Source organism: Mesoplodon mirus (genome assembly GCF_964341445.2).
Source record: "Mesoplodon mirus genome assembly, chromosome: 10".
NCBI lineage: Eukaryota > Metazoa > Chordata > Mammalia > Artiodactyla > Ziphiidae > Mesoplodon > Mesoplodon mirus.
Window position 1 is genome coordinate 8,104,391 of NC_138986.1, and position 20,419 is coordinate 8,124,809.

The 20,419-nt window shown below is 43.5% G+C and overlaps 1 protein-coding gene across 3 annotated transcripts; it reads left to right on the forward strand.

Moving 5' to 3' along the window:
- The first annotated feature begins 682 nt into the window (after window positions 1-682).
- On the forward strand, window positions 683-19,907 carry SOD2 (superoxide dismutase 2). 3 transcript variants are annotated; one of them, XM_082633578.1, is made up of 6 exons: window positions 683-825; window positions 1,243-1,445; window positions 4,844-4,960; window positions 6,851-7,030; window positions 8,748-8,912; window positions 19,890-19,907. In XM_082633578.1, exons 1-5 carry the CDS (start codon window positions 803-805, stop codon window positions 8,891-8,893), a joined length of 669 nt encoding a protein of 222 aa, XP_082489704.1. In that variant the 5' UTR covers window positions 683-802; the 3' UTR covers window positions 8,894-8,912; window positions 19,890-19,907. The 3 variants fall into 3 exon arrangements, with proteins under 3 accessions (XP_082489704.1, XP_082489703.1, XP_082489702.1); XM_082633577.1 differs by lacking the exon at window positions 19,890-19,907 and adding an exon at window positions 11,480-11,722; XM_082633576.1 differs by lacking the exon at window positions 19,890-19,907 and having other exon boundaries at window positions 684-825; window positions 8,748-11,722.
- Window positions 19,908-20,419: the final 512 nt, after the last annotated feature.

A 20,419-nucleotide genomic window follows, 5' to 3' on the forward strand; every position in this document is an offset into this window, starting at 1 on the left:
AGCTCATTAACCGTCACCTGGAATCAACGATACCTCTCCTGGGGTGAAATAAAGATAAATGTTTGTAAACCCTGCAGCGCAGTCCCTGACACGTCGTGAGTGCACGGTAACACTATTATCAGGCCTGGCGGAGGTCCCAAGGTCAGTTCACTGGGAAAGAAAGGTCACTGCGGGCAGTGGTTGGAGGGACACTGGCCCTACACCATACCAGCGCCAGGGCCCGCCTTCCTGGGGGGCCTCACAGGCCCGCTGGGGCGCTCCGAGGCCGCTCAGGGAAACACGAGTCTTTCCTCCGCGGCGTGTGTGTGTGTGGGGGGGTGTCGCCGGACCCCGAGGCTGCGCCCCCACGACCACAGGGAAGCTGCGGGGACTCTGCTCCCGACAATTCCCTCGCACGCATGCGCAAGCTGAATCGCCACCTGCGGGCAGCGCTGGGCGGTGCCTTCGCGGGGCGGAGCCTGGGGCCGGACCATCTCACACGGCGTGGGGACGGCGGCCTTTCCTTTGGCGATACGCCCAGAAACGCGCAGAGGGGCACCGCGGTTCGTCTGGCCGCTGGGGAAAGTTCCGGGTCTCCCTTCCTCGCGTTCCCTGGGCCCAGAGCGCGGGCGCGGGGCCCTTCTCCCCCTGTGCCCCCGAGTTGGAAGCGGCGAGCGCAGGGGGCGGGGTCGAGGCGGGCGCAGGGGGCGGGGCCGCGGGGGCGGCGGTGTACTTGCTGCGCAGCCCGCAACTCAAGGCCGTCCTCGGCTGTCAGCGCGGTGGTGCGGTTTGAGCTCCAAGAGGCCTGCGGGCGGCGTCCACCATGTTGTGCCGGGCGGCGTGCAGGTGAGGCGCCGGGCGGCGTGCGCAGCGGGGACGCGGCCCTGGTCCCACGGGCGAAGAGGCGAGGGCGGTGGCCTCGGCGGGTCGGCGCGGTGGCCGCAGCTGCCCCCTACCGCCTCCCGCTCTGCCTCCCCTCTCGCGCCGGCCCCGCGGGGTCCAGGGCACCTTCGGGGACCCGGCGTCGCAGGGCGTGGCGAGAGGCCGGGCCTGAGGGCAGGTGTCCGCCGAGCGCGTCCAGGTGCCGCCGAGGCGCTGGACCGCAGCGTTAGTTTAATGGCAGAGACTGGACGGCGAGGGGGCCAACGACTGGAAGGCCCCCCAGGGGCGCGGGTCCTTCTAGCCGGGTCTGCGGAGCCGGGCACGCGGCTTAACGGTTGCTGCCCGCGTCAGCTGATCGGGCTGTGTTTGCTTTCTTTCCAGTACGAGCAGGAAGCTGGTGCCGGGCCTGGGGGCTCTGGGCTCCCGGTGGAAGCATAGCCTCCCCGACCTGCCGTACGACTATGGCGCCCTGGAGCCCCACATCAACGCGCAGATCATGCAGCTGCATCACAGCAAGCACCACGCGGCCTACGTGAACAACCTGAACATCGCCGAGGAGAAATATCGGGATGCGCTGGAGAAAGGTGGGTGCCGGGCGGCCGGACTTCGAGAAACCGGTTACAGGGAACCGTGGCGGCGAGGCGGGTCTGCGTAAAGCCCCACCCCTGCTTTCAGTAGGACCGCTGCACGTGTTCGCGCGTTGACTTAGGGAGCAGAATTCACAAGGAGAAGAGCCGTTTCGTGGGGGGACTGAGACAGGCTTGTATTTATTTACTAATCTTTGGAATTCAGTGGAAGTATAATACGGAGTTGGTATTTGTTTTTTAAAGGAGCTCAGGTTACAAAACCAGTCGTGCGTGGACTTTTTTTGTGTTTTGCATCTGGGGGCGTGTATGGGAGTGCGAAGTCTTAACTTTTCTATACAAAATAGCATTACACTTTGAATCTGTCAGTGTTAGTCATGTTAGTGGTTTGCACGAGGGAAATAATTGACAGGCGTGTTTCTAGGCTATATGTATGGCTGAAACTGCTCAGTTAAGGGTGTATTTTTTTTCTTAAATATGTTTTTATCGAATTTCAGTCCTGTGAAATTTGTTGAGTGAATTTTTAGACTGTGACATCTTGTTGAGTGGGGACATCTAGTGGAAAAATGTAGTATTTCAGTCTGGTTGTGTGTGAGGTAACAGGTAAACAAAAAGAAGAGGAAGTTACCACATTCTGAAAGATTTACTTGTGATCATCAGAGGGACCACAAATACGGTAAAGGAAAAGGTTCTGAGTACGGGAAGAGGTTCTGTGATTTAGGAAAAAACAAATGCGGGAAGAATGTGGTAATGGGGAGAGGCTGGGATAAATCCCAATTGTGAAACTGTTTCCTGCATGACAACATCTGACATCCGTGAACCCTTCTCTTCAATATTTTAAAAACAGCTTAATTTCAGTCCTTTTCTTGTGCAATCAAAGCTTTGCTTGTTTAATGAAAGCCAATGGAAAAAAAGCTTTACTATATTATATTGTACTGTATTGCCTATAAGTTAATGAGTGTCTGTAGAGCTTTCTTTAAAACATTATTTTCTTTAAAACATTAAGGAGTTAAATTTTCATGTTTGAAAATTTGGGAAAAAAGAGTGTAAGGAAAATAACATCATCAATCTTATCGCATTTAAGTACGTAAATACTTTTCAAACAAAAGTACTTAACTTTTATTGTATTCAACAGAGAAAATCGGCTATGAAGCCAGTGAAAATGTTGAGCTTCAGAAAAGTGTTCTTAAAAGCAGATACTAACCCCCCCAAAATTTCTATTAAAATTTAAAAAATGATTAAGTAAACTTTAAGAGATTGTGATTAAACTAGTTCTCAAGAAACATGTTTCTTTCCCATTAGAAATATTTAGTTATTGTTGACTTATTAAAAAACAATATAAAGCCTACCTTTATTTTTAGGGTGATTCTCCAAGAAAAATCAGTAAGGGAAACACTGATCTGTCAGAAAGTTATTTTATAAACATAACAACGACAACAAAAGTTGACATCTTAAACAGAACTCAAAGATTATCTGTGTATTCAGATATCATTGGTCCTCTCCGCCTTTCTGAATTGCTAAAAACTGGAGGTTTTATTGTTTCAGAAGGCGACTTTTCTTACGTGTGTTCTTGGCGTGTGTCCCAACAACAGAAATAGGGAACGTGTATTGCTATTACACAAGCTCCCCAAGGGCAGAGATCTCAGTGGTTCTCTGTGCCCTTCACTTTGCCTCTTGGCATCTTGTGAGTCATAAGAACTTAATACTTACTGAATAAGGGAATTCCCATTTTTCCTAATAGTTCCGTTAGTCTGTAGCTTCTTGAAGGCGTCAAGAAAAATATTTTGTTTTGCCTCCATGTTTAGCAAGGTAGAAAAAACAGCTTCAAATATGACATTCTTTTTAAGTATAGAGGTCAGAATTTTCTTTCCGTGGAACTCCATTCAGCATTCACGAGTGCCTGCTACACGTGAGGCAGTCTGTTGGGCCTCGGGGACACGGCAGTGCACAAAAGTCCTTGTCCTCGCTGGAGCTTTCCTCCTAGCGGAGACCCATGAACAAGTCAATATGGAGTGTGCCGGGGCTGAAGTCCTATCGAGAAAAACAAAGTAGGGGAAGTGTTCTGGAAGCGGGGCGGGGATTGCCCATCTTACATTGTGGTTAGAGAAGCCATCTGATAAGGTTGACGTTTCAGTGGAGACTTGAAGGAGAAATGGGGGAGTGAACCATGAGACTGTCTCCGGGAAGTGTTCCAGCAAAGGCCTCAGTGGTCAGTGGAAGCCCCAAGCCGGGAGCACGCCAGGCCTGTCGCCTAAGTGCCAGGAGGCCGTGGTGGCCGGAGCTGGGCCAGCGAGGAGGGGCAGAGGGTCGGATGATGTGCACCTCTGTACGGGTTGTAAGGACTTGGGGTTCGCTCTGAGAAGAGGAGCCTGCAGAGGGGTTTGACCGCCGGGTGCCATGGGGGTCTAGAGGAGCCCTCTGGCCGCTGTGTTGAGAATAGGCTGTAGGGGCAGGAGTGGAAGCAGGGGGCCAGTGAGAGGGGCATGAGTGCAAGGGGGAGCTGCTGCTGGTGGCACCACGGGCAGGAAGAAGGGGTGAGGTTCTGGATGTTTTCCGGAGCTGGCCGTGCTGGTGGGCTGATGTGGGGTGTGAGAGGACTAGCGTGAAAAATAACCGCGTCATCAAAGATGTCCTGAGAAAACAGCTGGCACTCACTGAGGTGGGGAAGGCCTTTGGATGAGTAACTTTGGGGTTGAAGATCAGGGGTTCAGTTTTGAACAAGTTGAGTTTTTTGTTAATGTAACATTGAAGTATTTCCCAGTGGGTGGTTGTCTATCTAGAAAATGGGAGTTGAACATTTTCCATGCAGTCTGTATACGGAACCATCTATTTTATAGCATTCCACTATTTTCTGTGTTTGTTCTTTCTTATTTCATTTACTGAAATCTTTTCTACCCAAGAAAACCGAGTTCTTTGAAGCCCAGGAGTGAATTTTCTACTAGCTTTGCCACCCCTGCGGGCTTCTCACTAGTTGTTTGGTACATTATTAATTGAACTGAAAATCCACTGGGACAGATATTTTGGGGAAGGTTTTTTTTTCGGGTAGAGTCTTGAAATTGTGAAATTTGGGGACCAATAGGGATGTTACAATGGTCCAATTATCTGATTTTTTTTTTTTTTTTTTTTTTTGCGGTACGCGGGCCTCTCCCGTTGCGGAGCACAGGCTCCGGACGCGCAGGCTCAGCGGCCACGGCTCACGGGCCCAGCCACTCTGCGGCACGTGGGATCTTCCCAGACCGGGGCACGAACCCGCGTCCCCTGCATCGGCAGGCGGACTCTCAACCACTGCGCCACCAGGGAAGCCCTATCTGATGTTTTACAAAGAAAAACAATAGTGTATATAGAATGGTCAAAAAAATAAGAATTTTTAAAAATGTGTTTTTATTTTAACTTTTCAGGTGATCTTACAGCTCAGGTAGCTCTACAGTCTGCAGTAAAGTTCAACGGTGGAGGCCATATCAATCATAGCATTTTCTGGACAAATCTGAGCCCTAACGGGGGTGGAGAACCCGAAGGTTGGTTTAGATTGGTACAACCTTAGCTTCGTTTTGTGCACGATAGGAATGACTTGATGTTCTTAAGTTACCTTCATTCTCCCTGAGGTATCATAAAGGCATGTCTTTCACAGCAAGCAGTACAACAAAGTTGTAACTTTCAAAGGGACACATGCAAGAGTGGAGAATACATTCAGGGAATTATATCGTCAGATTTTATACACTCACACAATATCACATACAGTGTCATCCTTCAGTTGAAATGTACTGTACATTAGGGAAAGACTGAGACACTTCGTTTTTAGAAAAGATGAGCTTTCACTTACTAGCTCTAGGCCCTGGGACAAGATGTTAGCCATTCTGTACCTTACTTTCTTCGTCTATATGCTATGGGGATAATAATACGGTTGTTTTAAAAATTAAATGTTATTATAGAATAGTGCCTTTTGCTATTGTTTTACTACTCTTCCTAACTGATAAAAAGTCAGTTGTCCCAGAAAATTAGCTTTTCCAGGGCAACTGCAGGTAGCAAGGGAGTACAGAGCTGATGATCTTGTTCACTGCTTGTTTACTTGACCTCCTATGTAGCACGCAGAGACCCAGAACTTTAATTATCCTCCCCACCCCAGGGAAGGTATGGGGTGTAAATATAGCTCTCCTCCTTTGTTTCTGCTCTTCTGGCAAGTACCTTAAGCTTCTGTGGCATTTTTTTGTTTTTAATCATGTTCTAGAAGGCATCTTGTGCACTTGAAATAAGCAATTTCATTTGGAAGTAAAGATGAATGGGGGAATAAGTATGGGAAGCTGGACAATTTATTTTTTCTGAGTTAGGTCTTCAGACCGTGACTTAATACTTTTGAGGTGTTGTGAGTTACCAGAATACCTGAATACACGTGTATTCTGCCAGCAGGTTTTGGTACTCTGCCATGCTGTGTTATCTGGTACCCCTTTATTCCGTCATTCGTGCTTATAACAGATGATTACTTTTAAGCCAATAAAGTAAGAGAAGTGATATTTTGGGCCTAGTTGATATAGTTGATGCGCTCAGTCTCGAATTGTATTCTGTATTGCTACAGAATAAAAAGGGTGATAACTCTTAAAGTGTACCCTTAGTTCATTAATAGGCAACATCACTCTTTTTTTTTTTTTTTTTAAGATGTTGAGGGTAGGAGTTTATTAATTTATTTATTTTTGCTGTGTTGGGTCTTCGTTTCTGTGCGAGGGCTTTCTCTGGTTGTGGCAAGCAGGGGCCACTCTTAATCGCGGTGCACGGGCCTCTCACCATCGTGGCCTCTCTTGTTGCGGAGCACAGGCTCCAGACGTGCAGGCTCAGTAGTTGTGGCTCACGGGCCCAGTTGCTCCGCGGCATCTGGGATCCTCCCAGACCAGGGCTCGAACCCATGTGCCCTGTATTAGCAGGCAGACTCTCAACCACTGCGCCACCAGGGAAGCCCCAACATCAGTCTTTTTAAAATGATATAATTGAGATAGGAAAGATCTAGGCTGCCTTGGAGAAGAAGCAAATCTCACCCATAACATTTTATTCCCAAATTGAAACATAGAGTAGGTAGGGTAGAAGTCAAAGTAAAATCTTCTGTTGAGGGGAAAAAAGAAAGCTAATGAAAAATATTTCTTTCCTTATGGAAACAGCACTGTGAGTGAAGAAATCCCTCTAACATGTTTCAGCAACAAACATAAATTAAAATTGTGAGATGTTATGACCCTGGTGTCAGGACAGGAATAACCCTGTTTTGTAGGCTCACTGGGTCATGTAGTGTTTTCCATGTGTTTCTACTTGTGTCTGGGGCCATGTGACAAGAATATTGGGATATATATTATATAATAAAATATTTTATTGTAATTGTTGCCATCTGTTCATTTGTGAGTGGTTTTTGGGTTTTTTTTTAATAGGGGAGTTGCTGGAAGCCATCAAACGTGACTTTGGTTCCTTCAAGAACTTTAAGGAGAAGTTGACCGCCGTATCCGTTGGTGTCCAAGGCTCAGGCTGGGGTTGGCTCGGTTTCAGTAAGGAACAGGGACGCTTACAGATTGCTGCTTGTTCTAATCAGGATCCCCTGCAAGGAACAACAGGTTAGGCTTAAGAATTATTACACGTTTATTCGGGGGAGATGGTTCACTATTAAGCATTTACTGTGAAATACGGAAGACTAGCAGTGTTTAAACCTACGCTGAGCACGTACTAAATTGAACAGATCTTAGTAGATGATACCCAGAGTCTTGTGGGAGCAAAAATCTTTCCAAGTCCTTGATATTTTATAAAATGAGCACATGTAGTTTTACAGATATGTTAAAACACGTTTTAAACATAAACTCTGCTTAATTTGACAGAGAATTCGTATCAGCCTACATAATAATTATATGCACTAGAATATAAAACTAAAATTAGATAAACAACATGAAGGAGGAAAAGACACATAGGCTGAGTCTGACTTCAGAGCTTGGACTCTCAACCCCTCTGCTGAGCACCTGTGGTCAAACTGGGACCAGAGCTCAGGTTTCCAGACATCTACCTTCCTGAGGATTTTTTGGCGTAGGAAAAGATTGGGCTTAGAAGCTGCAGGCTGGGTTCACCAAATCCTTTTTTATGTTGAGCCATATGGAAGTAGAAGCTCTTTAGGAAATAGTCATAAGGATCCAGCAGTTTGCTGGAACTTTGATGTAAGGTGATACCTTAGCATCAATCAGCAGTAGGTCTCAGCCATATTTTCTACCTCTACACACGTCAGGAGACTTGCTTACGTGACTCACTAACCTGGATATGTTCAGATTAGCCAGAATCTAAACAGCTCTTTAGGGAAAGTGAGATGCCACAGAATTTGGAAAAGCAACCAAAGATGTGTGAGCCCTGAGTGCTCTGAGAGTCAGGTACCTGACCGAGGAGGCTGTGATTGGCAGGTCAGTCCTAGCAACACCTTCTTCTCTCCTGCTTGAAGAAAGCCCTTTGGAATAAAGATAAATGAAAGTTATGGTGATTTATTTAGGGGGAATATCATGTATAAATTTTGTTCCCTTAATTATAAGTTATTAGTGGCGCACCTCACAATTGATTTAGACATTCTTGTTGATGCTTGTTTTCCTAGAGGAGCGCTTTCAGTTGGAGAGGTTTCTTAAATGAATGTTTTATAGATTTAACTACTTCTTCACACACTTTTCAGAAACTAAATAATGTATCTTTTTCTTAAGCCTTACTCAGTTTTCCTTGTTAACTTAATTTTTATATTGTCTCATAAACGCTTTTATTTATTTATTTGAAGTAGAGTTGATTTACAGTGTTGTGTTAATTTCTGCTCTACAGCAAAGTGACTCAGCTATACATATGTGTAATCGTAAAGGCTTTGTATTCTCTGTGACTGACATCAGCCCAGGGGAGTTTTCCATAGACTCCCCCAAATGCTCAACACCTTTGGAAGGTCCTCAGCCACACCCACAAAGAGAACACACCCTTCCTGAGACCCCTAGTGAGGACCACTGAGAATTGGCTCTTGGGTAAATCTGTTGATATTTTAAGCATAGCTGTTAAAATACTGTGGTTAGTTGATTTTCCCAAGTCTGTTTTAATTATTTTTACTATTTATCACATTTTCTTCCAAAGAGTGAAGTTTAAAATCTTTTTCTAGGATATGTATTCTTATGCAAATTTCCTAGTTACATAAGAAACTGAAAAGTGGATGAGAATGTTGTAAAGGGTAGTTTTGTGTGCATAGGATAATTAAAGTTTAAAGCGAGAAGGTGCAGTGTTTTGGAGTGAAATTCAGTGTTTCTGTTTCTTTCCCCTTCTTTCCAATAGGTCTTATTCCACTGCTGGGAATTGATGTGTGGGAGCATGCTTACTACCTTCAGTATAAAAATGTCAGGCCTGATTACCTGAAAGCCATTTGGAATGTAATCAGCTGGGAGAATGTAACTGCGAGATACGTGGCTTGCAAAAAGTAAAACACCAGCCTTACACTGAGTACATCAAGCTCTTTATGACTATTTTTGTAGTAGTGCAGAGAACCACATAGACCAGTAAGCTGCTCCATTGTAGTCTTCTTGAGTGTGGCTTATTCAAATATTTGATAAACATTTAGTTTAATTTAGTGCTGTGAATAACCTCTCTTAAAAGCTTGTTATTAGGCAACTGTTTGAAAATGTTAAATGCTTTGTATAATTTAATCTTGTGATTGAACATTTTCTTCAGAGAGCTACAATAGTTAGGAGATTATAATTTTCATCATAAAACCATGAAGAATGTTTCATCCCTATACTGTTGGGATGTCTAAGGAAGCCTTTCTAATCCTGTTCTACTGCAGTTACAGAAAATCTGGTCTTTTGCCCCATTTGTTTAATAATAAAATATTAATTTTATTTCCCAAGGGAAATATTCAGTTTTCTATTGAAAATTGCTCTTTTTGCAAGTAATCCTCTGCCCAGTATTACTTCTGGTGGATATCACCCAGGGGTCTTCAGTTACTTACGATCACAGGTTATACAGGGTTAACACTAACCATTTTGTCGTTAAAAATATATATATATACTTGACTGCTGATTGAGAATTGCTTTATTATGAGAAGGAAATAGTAATGCCTCTGAATTTTTCTGTAGACAGAAAAAGACTTTTGTGAAATTCTGTCCTCAACCATAGAAATGTGTGTTGTCTAAGTGCTCAGAGTGGACAAATTAGGGCCTAGTTAATAAAGTCAGTGATGGGGATGGGCCACAAATCTGCTGGCCAGACACTTGCCCCTCTTCTTTTGGGCCTGCTCATGGAGCATCCCTCTCAAGAGAGCCAGGCCTGGGTCAGGGCCTGCATTCCCAAGTAACGAAAGACAAATTGGTTTCAGGACGCCGTCAGGAGCATGCCTCTCTGAGGAACATTTATTTTCAAAGATTTGTTTTTGAGTTATTTCATCCATTTTGATGTTTTTTGTTTCTTCTGGAAAATGTACAAGCGCTATAGAAGCTTTATATTGTTTTATTGGTTTTTCCAATAAAGGGAAAACCGTATCCCTAACACAGTGACAGGGCAGCCAAATTACATTCCTGTTGAGGTTTTGCGAATGGAGCTGTTCAGTGCAGCAGGGCCCTTTCTGTGTTTGGCTTCACAGTGTAGGTGTTCCATGTTCTCCATCGTCTTCTCTCCTTATCGTTAATAGCTGTATAGTATTTTATCAGCTGGACATTTCCTAATGTATTTTACAGTTCTGTCACTGAAGGTTTCATTTCTTTCTAATCTGATGATTACAGGTAATGCCATTCTGATACCCCACAGAGGTTTTACCTTCTATTGGAATACTTTCTCTATGTAGGTTTTTTCTTAAACCTATTTTAGTAACAGGGTGTTTTCTCAAGTTTATTTTTTCATTTAAAAAAATTTCCCCCTAACTTTATTATCCTATTTTTTTTTTTCATGGAAAAATGGAGTGACTTAGCAGTTTCAATATTGAAGACTGAAGTTTTTTTAAAAATTTAAATTCAAGGCACTTTTCTTTTAGGATTCAATTAGAAAAGTATTTAGGCTTTCTGAATTGTCGACAGCATTGATGAGACTAGTGTTGACTGTGTATGTGTGTGTGCTTGTGGATTGAAAACACTTCAGAGACTATGACTGCTCTCCTTTCTATACCACAGTAAAATAGCTTTAATGGGGCACAACTGAGAGCCGTGTGACTGCTGCTTACATATATCCTATACACACATATATATGCTTGTGTATATAAACAAGGCAGCTGTGTGACCGCTGCTTACATATATCCTATACACACATATATATGCCTATATATTATAAACAAGGCAGTGAACTCTGTAAACAGACCATTGAGAAAATAGAACCTTTTTGAAAGATGGGCTTTTGAATACAAGTAGTCTTCTAGATCATGAACTAACAAAGATATACAGAGACTACTGACTTATATAAAGCTTTTGGACTCTCATTAAGCTTTAAGATTAAAAAAAAAATTCAATGTTGAAATTTCTATGGGGCTCTATTTTTGCTTTGATTGTATCATGTGAGAACACGGGAAAGCATACTGTCCTCCACTGCACTTTTGGATTTTAAGAGACTAAGATGACATACAGAGTAGAGATTTTAATCATCCAGCAGAAAATGAGACTCTGTAAGATTCTGTTTAGCCCTGTTTTTCATAATAGAAAAGAAACAGAAAAGGTAAAACAACCGTTTCTTCTGGAAAGAGCAAGTACTGTTCACCCAGGAAGGATTTTTGTGACTGAATCAGCAGTGCCTGCCGTAGTCATAGACGTGCTTCAAAAATCTTAGCATGATTGGCGCTGCAGGGGAACAGGATGCAGAACAAATACTGTCTGTGAAATAGTATTTGTTGTGTAATAATTAAACTTTGATATTGAGAAGTTACAACTTTATTACACATCTCAGATTCATGATTCTAAAATGAGATTTGAATTTCTGTGGAGTGCCTTTAAAAAGTAACCTCAAAATCATAAAATTAAGATTGATGTATGTTGTCAGTCATATCTAAAACTAGGTATAAATACAAATTTTGTTTCCTGTTTTAATTTCAGGGGAACTACTGTTTGGGAAAGCTGTTCGGTAACTGTTTTATAAATTACTGTCCCTCTTTTTCAGTCATACCCTAATGATCCCAGCAAGCTAATACCCTGTGTTCTAAGGTACGCATGGTACATACTAAAAATCCTGTAAGGCCCTGGAGAGTTTTCATTTAATTATTCATTAAAGAAGCATTTATTTTCATATTGTAAGTGTGAAGCTTTTTGATTATTAATAAAAGAATCTGTTAACCATCAGAGGAGGTCTGTATTAAGTATGTGTGTCAAAACATTTATAATCTTGCAGTGCTTTATCATTTTTACTGTAGGAAAGGAATAATAAATGATAAGTAGTTGAAATTTAAAAACCCAGAAGGCATATGAATTCTATCTCTGGGAGGAATTCTTTTGTGCATGGTTCTCATGACTGTGGCTCCACCTTCTGGAGACTCTAATTTGGAGGGTCTCCATGGTTCATCTAGGGGAGGTGATGGGCAGTTTCCTCTGCTTGGAGAATGCATAGCTTTCAAGACCTGTTTTCTACCAGTACAAGTTTGAGAGGTCTGAGGGTTATTTAAAAACTCAAACAGCGAACAACATTTTTAGTCTGATTCCATCGTTTCTTTGGCAATACATTGGCCTTAAAAACTTTGTGGGTTTCTAACCCATTTGCAGCCAGTTTTATGTGCCAGTATCCACAATAGACATCCACAATGAAAATTTTTTACTAGATGTGAGTAATTTTTTTTCTAACATCTTTATTGGAGTATAATTGCTTTACAATGGTGTGTTAGTTTCTGCTTTATAACAAAGTGAATCAGCTATACGTATACTTATATCCCCATATCTCCTCCCTCTTGCATCTCCCTCCCACCCTCCCTATCCCACCCCTCTAGGTGGTTACAAAGCACCGAGCTGATCTCCCTGTGCTATGAGGCTGCTTCCCACTAGCTATCTGTTTTACATTTGGTAGTGTATATATGTCCATGCCTTTCTCTCACTTCATCCCAGTTTACCCTTCCCCCTCCCCATGTCCTCAAGTCCATGCTCTACATCTGCGTCTTTATTCCTGTCCTGCCCCTAGGTTCTTCAGAGCCCTTTTTTTTTTTTTTTTTTAGATTCCATATATATGTGCTAGCATACGGTATTTGTTTTTCTCTTTCTGACTTTCTTCACTCTGTGACAGACTCTGGGTCCGTCCACGTAGATGTGAGTAATTTTTATCCTTGCTTCCTTACCCCGTCAACATAAGAGCAGCTACCTTGAGCTAAAGGTAGTTAAAACAATAAGCTCGTGGGGGAAGCCCACATCCTTCATCTTTGCTTTGGGGCTGAGACTTGAGCATTTGCTCAAAGCCTTTTTCAGTCTTAACATCTTTTACTGTTTGGGATTTAGAAGTAGTCAGCTTTCCCAGGCTTTGAGGACCCACATTTCTGAACTATACTTCCTTTCCTTTCTGCTTGCAGACCGGCCAGTTCTTTCCTGAAGGCACCAATGACATCTTGCTAAAGGGGGAGATAAAAGCCAACACACAGGGTCAGTCTGGTTCTTCTCGAACATTCTAGAGCTGCAGTGGCTGTGCCTTTCACATTACTGCAGGAAGCAGATTTACCGCATGGTCTGCCACTGGGAAACACGGTTTTCCAACTTTTCAGCTCTCGATACCAATTTTCTCACTGGCCACTAAGCCAATGCCACATAGTTTGAATTTTTTTTTTTTTTGGCTGGGACAGTACCCACTTCAAGGTCCTAGTATTTGAATTAATTTGGGTAACAAACAAACTGCTGCTTTGACAACAAACTCCAAATATATAATGGCTCAAATACAATAGATTTTTTTTCACTCAGGTAAAGTGTGTAAGTGTTTCTGGTTAGCATCGGAGCTTTCTTCCTCGCAGTGATTCTGGGATCCGGGCTCTTTAGCTTTTACTGCTTTGCCGCCCCAGTAAGTGCCATCTGAGGAGCTCTTGTCACCGTCATTGAGCCTATGGAGTGCAAACCAGCATGCAGATCACGTGTATGAAGTTTTATGGGCCAGGCCTAGAGGTGGTGCCTATGTGTCTGCTCATATTTTACTGGTGACCGCAGTGCACCTAAACACAAGGAAGGCTGGGAAGAGAGTTTAGCTCTACTGTGCCCAGAAAGGACAGGAAACAGCCAATCTCTCTACTGCTTTGGGATTCTGAGCAATCTGTTTGACCTCTCTGTGTTACAGGGTCTGGCATGAAATGAGCACTGTTAAGTATAGCTATCATAGAAGTTGTTTTACATGGCTTCTCAGTTTTTATCTTGTCTGATTCAGCCACCCTGCAGGGAAGGCAGAGAGGATACAGACTCAGGGACAGATTCGTAGCTGGGACTCTAGTGGCCTGTTCTGGGGTCCTCTGCCTGCTTTGGTGTGCTTTCCACAACAGTGCGTTATATTCTGAAAGAATACCTTAATGTGTACATTCTAAGTCGGGGCCGGGGGAAGTGTCTTCATTTAGGAAAAAGCTGAAATACCCAGATCTGTTAAAGCAATTCCACCAATGTTTTGATTTACTTCTCCATCTACATGTTTTAATAACACCTTTCATTTCCTCCCCAGTACCAAAACATAAAACTGCTTACAAAGCAATTTTTTCCTAAAAAGCCTATTTTTATTTGGTTAAGCCTTTCTGGGAGAATGCCTGGGAGAAGCCAAAACTGAGAGTCCCCCCATCCCCTACCCAAAAAAAAAAAAAAAAAGAAGAATCAGATGGGAAAGGTTGTGTGACTTTAATTTCTAATTTTATTTTATTTATTTATTTTTTTACTGTACGCGGGGCTCTCACTGTTGTGGCCTCTCCCGTTGCGGAGCACAGGCTCCGGACGCGCAGGCTCAGCGGCCATGGCTCACGGGCCCAGCCGCTCCGCGGCATGTGGGATCTTCCCGGACCGGGGCACGAACCAGTGTCCCCTGCATCAGCAGGCGGACTCTCAACCACTGCACCACCAGGGAAGCCCTTAATTTCTAATTTTTTAGACTTACCCACCAAATACTTAAAGAGTAAGATTCTTGGGACTTCCCTGATGGCACAGTGGTTAAGAATATGCCTGCCAATGCAGGGGACACAGGCTCGATCCCTGGTCCGGGAAGATCCCACATGCTACAGAGCAACTAAGCCCACACGCCACGACTACTGAGCCTGTGCTCTAGAGCCCGTGAGCCACAACTACTGAGCCTGCATGCCTAGAGCCCGTGCTCTGCAGCAAGAGAAGCCACCGCAATGAGAAGCCTGCGCACTGCAACGAACAGTAGCCCCAGCTCACCACAACCAGAGAAAGCCTGCGCGCAGCAACGAAGACCCAACGCAGCCAAAAATAATAAATAAATAAATAAATTAAAAAACCAAAAATGATTCTTTACGTGAGTCCTATAAGCAAATGAGTATTTCCTTGGGGTTGAAAGTGAGAAATTTCAGAAAAAATGGGATATTTGGGAGCAAGTTCTGGCGTTTGCGTGGGGTATGCTCGGGCCCATTTTCTCATGCTGTGCATCCCAACCTCCTCTCCCAGAGCGATGCCCCTCCTTCAGGGCTTTCTCCGTCAGCTGTGCCTCCTGTTCCTTTATGTATCAACCCAGATCTTCGGGGAATGGGCTTCATTATTTCTTCCGAGACAAACTCCCAAAGGTGTCGTAGTCACAGTACTTTCTCACTGCTCATCCTCAGATCACACTGCCGCATTAAGGGTTCTGTCCCACACCCCTGATGACCCAACGCCACGTCCAGTGTGTACTGGACACTGGTGAACATTTGTCATCTTGCCGGGGATGTTCATCACAAACTCATACCTCCAGTGAAGGTCCACCTTCTAGTGATGGTCATCTGTCCCAAATGGGATAATCAGAATTCTTCTCCAATTTTTGAAGACTAGAATCTTAAAAGACAGTTGGTTCCTCTCCTTATTACTTAAAACTATTAAATGTCTTTCCTTTATTTAAACCAAATGGTCCTCAATCCTGCCTGCTCATTTGAGTCACCTTAGAGGAGCTCAAGTTACTCTTGAGTCTTCTCCTTCCTCACTCTTGTATCCAATTTAGCAGCAACTCTTGACATTTCTACTTTCAAAATATAACTTCCTCATATCTGTATTCTCTTACGTGCATTTCCTCCAAAATGGTTTCTCCAAAAAGCCCCCTAAATGGGTTTTCAGCTTCCATCTTACTTCCCTAGAACTTCATTCTTTGTAGACACCGGAATAATCTGAGAAGTGTCCACTCTTTCTGCTGACAACTTGCCAGTGACATTCCTTTGCTCTTAGAATAAAGTCTAGAATTCTTTACCAAGACCTTCAAGGCCTTGCACGGTCTGGCTCTTCCCTGCATTTCAATCTCATCTCACATCACCACCCCTCACTTCTCACACTCCAGAGACCTGGACTCTGCATTTCCAAGTCCCTTCCCAGTTCCTTTGTACCTTTGGGACTTTACCCCTGCTGTTCCCACCCCCTGGGAAGTCATTCTTTTCTTCTTCCCACGGCCATCCTTCCACACAGAGGCCTCCTGGACCCATGTAATCCTATGTATTTCCTTCCGAGGACAGTCTGTAATTCTCTTGGCTACTTATTCCTTTGCTTGTTTATTACTTGCATCTCCCCATTAGCATGTAAGCATCGTCAAGGCCATTCATAGCTGAATCTCTGGGCCTGTGTCTAGGGTATAGGTGATGCTCAATGCACAGCTCTCCTCTTCCTGTGGCAGGCCCTAAGGGGGTCTTCACAATGCAGCTTGAAACCCCGCAGACTAGAAATTCTCTATGCTTCCTATTGGTTCCAGAGTTTGTGATCCTTCTGAACTAAATGTAAATCAAATATAATATCTTGATTAATATTCATTAGGTTGGAGTGATACAGGGACATAGAGCCTGGTAATTTAAGAGTTGTAGCTGTCTTCATGGAATAAGTTTTCCACTAGGAAGTTAACACTGTCAGTCTTAGTCTGCTTGGGCTGACATAACAAAATACCATAGACCTGGGGCTTCCCCGGTGGCGCAGTGGTTGAGGGTCCGCCTGCCGATGCAGGGGATGCGGGTTTGTGCCCTGGTCCGGGAGGATCCCACATGCCGCGGAGCGGCTGGGCCCGTGAGCCATGGCCGCTGAGCCTGCGCGTCCGGAGCCTGTGCTCCGCAATGGGAGAGGCCACAACGGTGAGAGGCCTGCGTACCGCAAAAAAAAAAAAAAAAAAAAAAAAAAAATACCATAGACCTGACTCAAAGAACAGAAATTTATTTCTCACAGTTCTGGAGGCTGGGAAGTCCAAGATCAAAATGCCAGCTGATTCGGTTCCTTGAGAGCCCTCTTCCTAGCTTGCCACTTTCTCCCTGTGTCCTCATAGGGCAGAGACACATCTTTTTCTCTCCCTCTTCTTATAAGGCTAGAGTTTTATCTAATTAGGACCCCACTCTTAGGGTTTAACTTAACCTTAGTTACCTCCTAAAAACCCTGCCTATAGATATTGTCACACTGTGAGTTAGGGCTTCAACCTGTGAATTCTGAAGGAACACAGTTCAGTTCACAGCAGTCTCTAATCTCTTTAAGCGCTTTCTCTCATTTTTTTTTCAGTACCTCAGCATTCCACGTGAGTAGTGGATCTTTGTCTGAATCATAATATTACTGTAAACAGGTCAAGTCCTAATGATTCAAGAAATCTGATAGGGCCTCCCTGGTGGCGCAAGTGGTTGAGAGTCCGCCTGCCGATGCAGGGGATGCGGGTTCGTGCCCCGGTCTGGGAGGATCCCATATGCCGCGGAGCGGCTGGGCCCGTGAGCCATGGCCGCTGGGCCTGCGCGTCCGGAGCCTGTGCTCCGCAACGGGGGAGGCCGCAGCAGTGAGAGGCCCGCATACCGCAAAAAGGAAAAAAAAAAAAAAAAAAAAAAAAAAGAAATCTGATAGAGGAAATAAGTTTACATCTTTAAGACAACTGTATAAAATCTTCTCATATACTCAAACACCTCATCTCAGTTTAAGGGACATTTGTACTTAAAGAATTTTAAGGAGAATTTCCAGCCTTTTGAGGTTTTAAACTAAGCACAAACTTTGTTTTTCTAGTTTTTCTTTCTTTCTTCTTCTTTTTTTTTTTTTTTTTTTACTGAGTATAAGATCTGCATATTTCCTCATTATAGAAGTAGGAAATAGAAGAAATTAATACTTCAATTTTGTTTTAATTGAATACTTGTAAGGAGCTCCCTTTTCCCACTCATGTTAAAATCTAACTCAAAACACATGAATTGTAACACCTCAAATGCTGAAAAGATGTGGGCAACTATACACACGATTGTCTATTATTCTTTCTAGTTTGGTTATATTCAGTTGTCATTATGGTTATTGGTGAAATAGAGATGGAGTGTTTAAAAATAGATTTTATTTTTTAGAGTTGTTTTAAATTAACAGCAAAACTGAGCAGAAAGTACAGAAATTTCCTATATACTCCCTGCCTTTCCACCACTGACACATCATCATCACCTGAAGTCCATAGTTTACATTAGAGTTCACTCTTGGTTTATATGATTTCTGAGTTTGGACAAACGTACAATGACATGAACCCACGATTAGAGATTAGAGTATCATACAAAATAGAGTCATTGCCCTAAACATCCTCTGTGTTCCACCTATTCATCCTCTTCCTCCAAAGCCCTGGCAGCCACTGATTCTTTTTACTCTCTCCATGGTTTTGCCTTTTCCAGATGTCATAGAGCTGGAATCGTGACTATGTAACCTTTTCAGATCAGCTTCTTTCACTTAGTAAAATGCATTTAAGCTTCCTCCAGGTCTTTTCATGGCTTCAGAGCTCATTTCTTTCTAGTGCTGAGTAACATTCCATTGTCTGGATGGACCACAGTTTATTTATCTCTTCACCTACTGAATGCTTCTGAGTTTTGGCGATTGCGAATAGAGCTGCTATAAACATCTTCGTGCAGGTTTCAGATTTTCAACTCATTTGGGAGAATACCAAGCGGAGTGCTTGCTGGATCATACAGTCAGAGTATGTTTAGTTTTGTAGAAGTGCAATTAAAAAATTGACAAAATAATTTGTAGATGGTTAAATGTTCACCCCACCATAAGGGTGTCCTACGAGGGTGTCAGGCCAGGAGGGTGCCTACTGGGCTGAAATCCAGGGGGGGAGCTGCATCTGTTCAGTTCCCACAAAGGTTCCCCGTGAGCTGCCTTAGATCTTGTTAGCAGTCTTTTTCTCCTTGGGGCCTGGCCTGGTATCTATTCTTAGAGCTAGTTTGCCCATTTTTTCTTTTTCCTAGAGAATTCATCTTCTCCAGGTTTGCTGGGATGGGGAGTGAAAAATTTTGTGTCTCTATTGTACCCCTTGAATGTAACCCTTCCTCTTAAACTCCCCATTCGCCCAGGACACATCTGAAACCCAGAGAGCCGTCTGTCATCTGCTCTGAGTCTCAGATTTCATTCTAATGCAGGCCTCAAGGTTAAAGGGCCTGTTTGCCTCGGTCTCCAACAGCCTTTAAAAGTCAATCCCCATAAAAAGCTTTCTTTTTCTCCTGTCCAGAGGAAACCTCAGGATTTTTTTTCTTTACCCTAAATATATTTGCTCTACACCAGTAGGTGGCAGTATTTCTATGCTTTTCTCCCCTCCGTGCTCTGCTAAAAACAGGACTTACGGGAAAGCAGAGTGGGTTGGAACAGTATTAAGGGTTCCCTCCCCACCCCAAAGGAGCAACATTACCTTGTTAGTCTTGTTCATTTGAGAATAGATAATCTTTTACTTTTTAAAGTTTTAAACTTTAAAATTCTTTTTATTTTGGAACCATCTCAAATTTACCTAAAAGTTGCAATTATAGTACAAGACCCTTAGCTTTTTCAGAATATTTTGAGAGTTAGTTGCTGTTGTGAGGTGCCATCACCACCGAGTCCTTTGTATTTCCTGCAGACGAGGGCATTCTCCTACACAGACTCTAGCCGGCCTTCGGAGTCAGAACAGTGGCAATTGTGTGTCACTATCCCGTAACCCTCAGATACCGTTCAAGTTTCACTTCTTGTTCCAGTGATGCCCTCTACAGCAGACGGACCCAGTCCAGAGTGACCACTGCATTGAGTAATCACGTTCCCTCCCTTAGCAGCTGCCATGGTGTAGTTAGAAGTTCCCTGCATCACAGAGCCTGTGGAAATGGTGATGCAGGGAAGAACACTCCTTTCTTTGTTTGCGAATCTGATCCATATGGATAGAGTATTTAGCCTACATGCAGAGTCTTGTAAAGGCTCCAAACAGGAAGCCTCTAAATTAGCCAGCAGCCAGTTTCTAAGGTATGCGGATTTCAATCACTGTTAGCAGTTCTCTTTCTTACTCACAACAAAATAATTCCCTTTAGGCAAGAGGTCAGGCTTCATGCTCCTTTTTTTTTTTTTTTTTTCCCCAAATCCTTTGTTCTGATTTATTTAGGTTACCGGGATGCCATATTCAGTTTTCAGACATTTTCACCAACCGCAGTTGAGGACAACCGTGTGTGGGTGTCAACCATGATGTTGCTTTTCGATTTGACTCTCTCCACTTCCTGCCAAGGAGTTTCTTTCCACGAGAAGGTAATCAGATTTGCGTAGGTTCTATGTCTCAGTTCTTACTTCTTTAAATATTTCACTTGTTCCCTCCATCTATTTCTCTTCTTGGGAAAATCCACTATTCTATAAGATTTAGTGTAATGGTGCCTTTTTTTGACACCTTAGGCCAAACTGGTCATTCCCCTGCCCTCTATCTGCCCCTCTCTCTGTCCTGCTACTCGCTGGTCTATATGGTAACTATTTGCTTCTAGATCTCTTCTCTCCACAAGGCTTGGGGTTTATCCAGGGTGGCAATTGGTCTCTATTCATTTTGTATCACTAATGCTTACGACAGGGCTTGACATCTAGCGATGGTCAACTTCAACCGCTCTTTCCTTTAGATATTTCTCCTCATATTTTAGTCTAACATTTTTC